Source organism: Vanellus vanellus, assembly GCF_965231255.1.
Source record: "Vanellus vanellus genome assembly, chromosome: 28".
Classification (NCBI taxonomy): domain Eukaryota; kingdom Metazoa; phylum Chordata; class Aves; order Charadriiformes; family Charadriidae; genus Vanellus; species Vanellus vanellus.
The window spans coordinates 84388-93041 of record NC_138933.1 but is presented as its reverse complement, the minus strand read 5'-3'; the positions used below and the strand labels follow the sequence as shown (position 1 = coordinate 93041).

At 48.6% G+C, this 8654-nt stretch overlaps 1 protein-coding gene across 1 annotated transcript; it reads right to left on the bottom strand.

Annotated features, from left to right (window-relative positions):
* Positions 1 to 471: 471 nt before the first annotated feature.
* Positions 472 to 5982, bottom strand: LOC309682344 (keratin, type II cytoskeletal 4-like; the record flags this gene model as incomplete). Its single annotated transcript, XM_082496422.1, has 9 exons — positions 472 to 950; positions 1485 to 1513; positions 1827 to 2047; positions 2326 to 2451; positions 2538 to 2702; positions 3342 to 3437; positions 4111 to 4171; positions 4499 to 4713; positions 5524 to 5982. 9 exons carry the CDS (start codon positions 5980 to 5982, stop codon positions 472 to 474), a joined length of 1851 nt encoding a protein of 616 aa, XP_082352548.1.
* Positions 5983 to 8654: the final 2672 nt, after the last annotated feature.

Sequence of the window (8654 nt, the reverse complement as noted above, 5' to 3'; positions counted from 1 at the left end):
TAAAGAATAAAAAATAAGGGGACGTGCTCTTTGCAGTGCCTCCTGGGAAAGTTAAATCATCACTCTCTTTTCTGAAATGCTTTGGGAGGAGCTGGAAGAAAAAGAGGCGTCTTGTAAGGAAGAACATTGTTAATGAATCTGCTCGTTATGGGAAAAGCCGGAGAGAGAAGGCAGCGCCACAAGCAAACCCTTAAAGCTGCGATAATCCCGACAGTATAAACTCAGAGAAGTAACACTGTGGTGAGCACCTGCTGGAGAAGCTTGTTGGGGGTGTCTTTAGGGTTGGGGACTCTGAAAATGTGACTTGGTGGGGTCTGTATCCGATGCTAATAATCGGGGGGATAGGCTGGGTGACAAATGTCGCTACTAGTGGGCAGAGAAGCTATCCTGCATCATCTCGGTGGTAGGACCTGCGCGTCTGGGCCTTGCTCTCCGACGTTGCTGGCTGTGCCACCTCCCCAGCCGGTGGCCCTATGGGACAACGCACGGGTCTCTGACAACCCCGTAGTTGCCCACCACGCCGTTGTTGCACCCCACCACTTCAGGGCTGTTCGCGACCACGACGGGAGAGCCCCCCAGCTGCCTGATGACGCAGCCTTGGTTTCCGAAGCTGACCACCCCACCAGCTTGGCAAGCCCCCATCCTAGCGTTCAAGCCCCCGTTTCCCGTGCTGATGACGGTGCGGGCTGGGTACCCCCCGCTCCGGGAACTGAATCCCCCATTTTTGCAGTTGACCCCTCCGGCTTGGCAATACACCTCTGGGACACACTGCTTGGCCACCGAGCTGATGACTCTCTTGGGATGGATCCCAGCGCTCCGGGAGCTGAATCCTCCGTTCTGGGAGCCGTGTCGTCCGGACCTTCTCCCCAGGGAGCCGTAGCCACACGCAGCCCCGTTTGCAGCCAGCATCCCGCAGTCGTCGGGGATATTGTAGCCGCTGCTGACCACAGCTGCAAGACAGCCCACGGGATTAATTACTGAGAGAGGAAAACTGGAAGACTTTCACAAGGCAAGTTGTTTCACGAGTGGCTGAACCGACCCAACCTGATTTCCTCTAGATTTGTCCAACGTATCTGAGCCCCTGCTCCTTCCAACTCCTCCCCCGTGTCCCAGTACATCCCCTCGCAGATCCTCCCCGTTCCCACTTTGCTTCATCTGGCTGGTGGCAAATTCTTTCCCAGGTCGGTGCGTTGCCTGGAGGGTTCACCAGGACAGCTCGCTGTTGCCTCCAAGAGTAGAAAAGGGTCATGAATTTGACCTTCCCCCCTCCATCCAAAGGTTGATAAAGTTTGTGTTTTGTTTTGGGTTGTTTTTTTTTTAATTCAGAGGTATTTGAGATTTCTGGAAGTAAACCTTCAAAGTCAGCCTGGGCCGAAATGGCAAAGGGAGGCGGAGGCAGAGGGAGATGGGGAAGACAGATACTCCATAAACTGCCTTTCCTAAAGCCAGAAACCCTCATGGCTGTAAATTTTTGGGTTACTTACACACGCTCACCGGGTTCCCCACACATATCCTGTAAGGGGAGAGAAGATAAATACGCGTTATCCTGTTAACCAGTTGCACGTACATCTGGAAACCTGACGTTACTCATAACTTCCAGCCATACATCCAGCCCACTTAATCCCTTGTTGTAACGCGCCTGACTATCCCTAGGACAGGAGCTGTTTTTGCTGGCACGAGGGTGGCCTGGGTGGCCTCCAGCCACCTCTCCAGCCCCAGTTTCTGTGAGCCTGGGAGGATCCTGGAGCGGCAAAATTCACTTGGGAGCTGGAATCGTTCTGGCCTGTGATATACAGGAGTAAAGGGACAAGGTCTCTGTCACCCACCTGCTCTCTTCACCCTCCAGTAGAGTCTTGTATGTGGCGATCTCGATATCCAGGGCCAGCTTGACGTTCAGCAGCTCCTGGTAATCCCGCAGCATGCAAGCCAGCTCGTCCTTGGCCTTCTGGAGGGCATTCTGCAGCTCAACATGCTTCTCCCGGGCATCCTTGAGGGCACAATCCCCGCGCTGCTCAACATCACAAATGGAGGTTTGCAGGCAGGAGACCTGTCAGAGGGGAGGATAACAGTGTAGGTGGCTTCAAGGCTTCGTTTCCTAATTCCCGGACATTCTGGTTTGGGATTAATCTGCTCTTTCAATTGCAAAGAGAGAAAAAATCCCACCATCTTTCCTTCTATCTATCCACTTTTCAACTATACGCTTTCCAACTACAGCCTAGAGCAGCTTTAAGTCTACTAAAGGCCAATGCATCATCTTTCCCCGTATCTGAGCTGTCCTCCAAGACATTGCCCTTTCTGGAGACATCGCCTCTGGGCCTCTCCTACCTGCTTCTTCACGTTCTCCAGTTCACACTGCAGCTTCTGTATCATCCGGGTTAGCTCTGAGATCTCGCACTTGTTGCTCTGCAGATCGTCGCAGTACTTGCCTCTCTTATCCTGAAGCTCCTGGAACTGGAACCAAGAAAGAAGACAATGGTCGTTTTTGACCTGCAGCCTGTTAAGCTGCCAGGCAGACGCCCAGGTTGCTTCTTACTCACCCTGGTTTGGTAGAAAGCGTCAACTTCTTCTTTGCTCTTCTGAGCTATTTCTTGGTACCAGCATTCAACGTTCTTGATGATGCTTTCCATGTCCAGGTCGCGGTTGTTGTCCATTTTCACGATGACCGAGGTGTCGCATAGCTGGCGATCCACCTGAGCTCGTTCCTACAGGTTGGGGAATGGCTTAGTCAGCTGTTAGCAGTTCTCAGGCTTTGTAGGGAAGGAAGGGCTGGAACAAAGAGCCACACTGCTCAGCTGGTGGGTATAACAAGTCAAGAAATGTCCCTGGGGTTGGCTCAGCAGAAAATCCTCCCTGCTGGATGAGTTGCCACATGTCAGCTGCTGACCTACATGCTGACCTGCAGCAATTCTGTCCACATCAAGGGCAAGGAATCTGAGTGACTTAACCCTTGGTATCCTGTCATCTTCAGCTGCTTTACTGATGTTAATGACAGGGTGAAGCTGGGAGTTTCTTTAGCTCTAATCAGACAACTGCAATCCGGAGTAACGAGACAGACGCATCTCTTGTCTCAGGGGTAGAGTTAGGACACGGCCAATTCATACCTGGAGCTGCATTAAGAATGCATAATCACGGTTGGATCAGATGATCTTAAAGGTCCCTTCCAACCTAGACAATTCTATGATTCCATGCTAATATTATATCAACCTCGTAGTTCCATGCTTTCAAGTATTCAGGGCTTGGGATGAGAGATGTCCAAGAGGGATTTCGAGATGTAGAAATTTGGAGAACCTGAAGGATGAGACAGCACTACCAGACTCCTGGGGCGGACCAGAGACACTCACCTCCTCAAATACACATTTCAACAACTCCAGCTGCCTTCTCAACAGATCCACCTTCACCTCCAGCTCTTCCTTGTTCAAAAAGATACAGTCTGCATCCTGAAAGAGAGGAGACACGGTCCAGCCCAATCTCGCCGAAAACATTGGAGAAACTCACGGAAGACAGAGGCAGCGCCAATAAGAGAGAAACATGTTTCAACAAGATTTCAGGAGTAGGAAGGTGTGAGAGGGTGAGTCAAGATGCCCTGGTGTCTCCTGAAGGAAAACAAAACCATGCCAACGTGACTTACAGGGATTAGTTTATTTATTACTTAGGACGTAGCTACAAACTCAGAATCGACTAATGAGTATTTAAACACCATTTTTTAATATTGTTCAAATGATTTCTGCTTTTCTGATGTCCAAGTATAAAGGATGGGAAGAGACGGTCAGAAAATAACCAGCATCTCAGACACCAGGTATTCCAGCGTGACCTCTCCCGCTCTGTCTCCCTTCCACAAATCCACCCTCCCATTACACTTCCAGACTGTGCGTGGGGTAAGACAACTATTGCTGTCGTGCCGATGATGTAAGCTTTGAGGGTACATTATTTTTACTTTCTACTTTCATTTGCCTCTTTTTCTGACCCTGTGCCTCTTTACAGGCCTCCCTCCTTCTGCTCATTATAACATTTTTTCCCTGGGCGTTTGCTAATAAGGCGCTATTTCAGCTAAGCTTCACACCACATAAACCTCTGATAGGTATCGTGATTCATGTATTTTGAGCTTCTCACCTTTTTGAGTGCCACAAACTCGTTCTCCACAGTTGTGCGCCTGTTGATTTCCTCTTCATATCTGTTGGAAAAGGAGAAGGAAAAGGCTGAGGGAAAGCAATACCATCAGACACAGAGACATTAACCACCAGGTATAAATAACAACCTTCCCTTGCTCAGAGATTGCCATCAGGCACTGTGAGATCAGTGTCTGGAGACCAAACATTAGACCGTCCCAAGATCAGAAGCTTCTTCACGAGCAACAGCATTAACAATGCAAAGAGTTTGCAAGTGAGGCAGAAGAATGTGACATCCCCAAAGGGGATGTGCCACATGTCTGGGAGATGTTGCCTGAGATGAACCAGAGAAGCGGTATGCCAACAGCTAGAGGAGACCTGAAGGTCCTTACTTGCACTTGAACTCCTCCACCAGCTGGCTGGTGGCACATTCTTCGCTGCCCAGTTTTTGCTTCTCACAGAGCAAGCAGTCCAGGCGCTTCCGCAGGTCGCAGATGTAATTCTCAAAGTACAGTTCAAGGTTCTTCCCTTTCTTTGGTAGGACGTACTGCTGCAGGAGGCCCCACTTGGTCTCCAGCACTTTGTTCTGCTGCTCCAGGAATCGGACCTGCAGGCCAAAAAAACAGCAGTTCTTCAAATAAAGAGATGAAGGCGGTAAGTTGGCACCGGGTTTAACTGTCTGCTCTCACTGTTTTGGGGAAGTGAGAGGCGATACGCCACGATGGTCATAAAATTATCTGCCCTTATTTAGAAATCTAAAAGTCACACGTCTAAATTATTCAGAAATCCAAAAGTCATATGTCTAAATCTGCCTTTCTCACCAATGAATAGAAATAAAACTCCTCTGGATGGTGCCTCTGATGTATTGTAGGATGAGATTGAGTCCCCAGAGGGTGAAACCTGTTTGTCTCTGGTTTTTTTACAAAGGGATCTTAAGGTGGTGGCTCAGACTTGACTATCTAACGTTTAGGTGCCTAAATCAAGATTAACCTCCTTTGCCTTCAGGAATGTTTTCGGAACGGTCACTATATTATTTACAAAGGGGGAAAAAAGTGTCTAACACAGGAGAGAAAGATGAGCCTGTCGGGGCTGTAACTTCTAGCTGAGCTAGAACAAGGTTGCAATGAGAAACCCGGCCTTGACCTGAAGCCGTCCAGAGAGGAGACACCTGCAAGAAAGTCCAGTGCTACCGCAGCCGCGATACAAACACCAGCGAATACCGGTACGTGGCTGAAATGAGCCCTTCCCCAGTCCTGAAGATCCCAGTCTGAACCAACATGGCTCTGTGGGAACCTGCACCCCTGCATGGACCCGGCTCAGGGATTCATGCCGTCAGCTGGGCTGGGGGTTTTGGAGGGGTTTGGTTGTGCTTCACTTTTCTCGAAGAAGTGCAAGCACGGGGCAGGTTTGCACTCACCTTGTCGATGAAGCAGGCAAACTGGGTGTTGAGGGTCTTGATCTGTTCCTTCTCCTGACAGCGTATCTCATGTTCCAGCGGGTCGACCCCAACGCAGAGGGGCTTCAGAAGACGCTCGTCGATGCAGATACCTTGGATGCCATCCGCCTTGCGATCGGGGTAACCCCTCACAATACTATATCCCCTGGGGCCACAAAGGCCAACCCTTCCTCCAACGCTACCATAGCCTACGCCTCCGAAGCCGAAGTCTCCAAAACATCCAGTGCCGCAGACCCCGTTGACGTAGGAAATCCTCCTGTTTCCACCTAGGTTGCAGACGCTCCGGCTGCTGTAGGCACCAGCTCCGCATCGGCCGGGTTGGCAGGCAGAGGCGGCGTAGCTTCGACCACAAATCTCCGAAGCTGAACTGAAGCCTCTTCGTCCCAGGACAGATCTCACCGTAGGCGCCTGTCTGCTCATCGTGGCTTATTTGAAGGTGGAATATGAAAGTTTAGGGGAAGCTCTTCTGCAGGAGAGGAACAGAGATCCCGCTGAAGTGCCACAGTGATGCTACCCCTTATATACATTTGGGAAGCTGGCCTTGATAGGATCAGGACATTAATTTAAAGCGCTTAAGGGTTTGGTTTGCCTGGCAGCAATAAATGCTCCTCAAAATGCAAAACAGCCCGGCAAATACTAACTACTGAGGAAATAAAAAGGAATCTAAAAGTGCTCTGTGTGCAAGTTGGCTTAGAATATATTACGGTTTGAAGTGTTCCCCTAACTTACGCTAATTATAGTTTAGCGAACATTTTTGAAGAAACTCTTTGTGATTTGTTTGCAGTGTGTCGTTTGGGGTTTTGTGTCTCATGGGTTTTTGTGTATGATGGCATGTTTTGCAGACTTGCACTTTGTGGGGGTAATTTCACAATCTCTCCTTTTTTCTCTCACCAGGCTTGTTTTGGGTGCGGAAAAGTAACCAAAAAAAAAAAAAAAAAAGAAGAAAGTCAACAATGGAAAAAACACCGTGGAAGTGGTGTTGGGATGGATGGATCATTTCTGTGCCTGAAACACCAACAATTTCACTGAGTTATGGGTCTGGATTCATATGCGTATTTCAATTTTCTTACTCGCTTTATGTTCTCTGCAGTCAGTGACATTTTCACTTGAGTAATTGTGCAAATTCTTAACCTGAAGTCGATTCGACACAATCCTTGGCCCTTGCTGTAGTGGAGCTTCTACCAACCTGGACGTCAGAGACCTTTTTGTTTCATCTTCTGGTAGTCTGTACAGGGAACAAAAAAGGAACAGTAGCACATTTCAGCCTGGTGAGATCCACCCCATGCAAGAAGCGACAGCTAAAAGTTGGGTGACTCTGCCAGACACGTCCTTGACACTCGATGGAGAGCCACCTCCAAGAGAAACAGCCCCTGGGTCCGTGCTTAGGGGAACTGTGGTGATTCACCCTCCGCAGGCGCTGGTCTTTCTCCATCAACAGGGGAAGACTTAATGAGTAGATTAGACTGGACACCAGGGATGGCTTTGACTCACATCGGCAAGATGAATCTCTCTCTCTCTCCTAATCGCTAGCCCAAGGAGGTGAGACAGTCAACCTATCTGCCAACCATCTCGGGGCCTTCTCCAAACCGACATTTGGAAAGTCAAAACAATAGGGCTCTTTCAGCTCTTTGAGACTAAATTGTTTGGGAGAAAAATAGACATTGTAGTGCCAACAACGAAATGACCTCGGTCCTTCCTAACTGAAGAGGAGCAGCGCATGGAGAAGTCTGTGCGTTATACACACAACATGACGGTATTTGGAGACGCCTGGTAGCTGTGTTCCCTCATCCTCGCTAACCCACTCCAAAAACATTTTCCGGGAGTTAGGATCAGGCAGTGCAAATCATAAAAACAGTGCTAAACCTCCTTAAAACGTGAAACCATCTACTATCAAGTTCTTTTTAAGAAGACACGCACGCGGAAACCATCGGACGTGACTGCAGCACCGAGATTCACAAGGCTATTAATTGAACGTGTAATTGTGAGTTTGAGGGGCTGGTGGTATAAATTAGTTGCGTAAACTGATACTTTTGCCCTATACAAACAGGATAATTCGACATATTTATAGCATGACTTTCAGATTACAGCTTTGTTTATAGTGTTTTAGGCTCACAGTTTGTACTGGGTTGCCAGCACAATTGGCATTATCAGCTGAAACAAATATTAGAGACTTCAAGCTAACGCTTGTAACTTCCCAGATCCTTTAAGCGCCAAACAAAAATTTATCTGAAGCGAAAGGCATTTTTGAATCCAACGACGAGTACGAAAGGCAGTTGTTGTGAGCGGGATATAGGAAAACTGCATCCCGGACCAGGAGCCAGACCCAAGGCTGGTGTGCCACCGCTGCTTTTCTGCGCCCCATAATACGCGTCGGCTGTGTGGGAGACACCTGGAACGCCGCAGAGGCTGCAATTAAACGTCTGTGAACCAGCTGGGCTGCAGCAGCCCCAGTTCCAAAACACCTCGCCACAGCCACCGGCTTCCTGATAGGTGAGAGATTTTGGGCACAGGTTGCCCAATATCGGGTTAAATTTCTGTGTGAGCCAAGTCGCTGTTGTTGCTCCTGAATCCCGGTGGGAAAGCGCCTATGCAGAAGGGTCACTTCATGTCTTTTAGGTCTTTCCAAGGAACGATGAGCGTTTTGCCTCAAGAGTTGACAGTTTGTTGTTATGAGTATGGACACAGGCAATGGGGGAGTACTCCGAAGCCAAAAGTTGCGCCTTTTTGACTCAAAAAGAAAAAAAAAAAAAAAAAAAGAAAAAGAGGGGAAGGACTGAGGAAGCCAAAAAGGAAAACATTTTGATGAGGGGTTGGATGAGTCATTTTGACAACTTGCAATCTCTCCCTTTGTCAGCATTCTTCTCCCTCCATGTGCTGCTGAAAATGGAATTCATTATAAGAACATGTGAAGTTCACTAATTTGTTTGTTGCCTCTGGAGTTGAATCCGAACTAGCTCTTAAAATATGTTTTATGTGATAGTCTCAAAGAGCCGTGCTCCATCTCTGTAATTATCCGCAGCCGTAGAAAACTCATTGCATTCAGACAGGACAATGGCAATAACCTGCCTGGGCTAACACCATTTGATAGACGT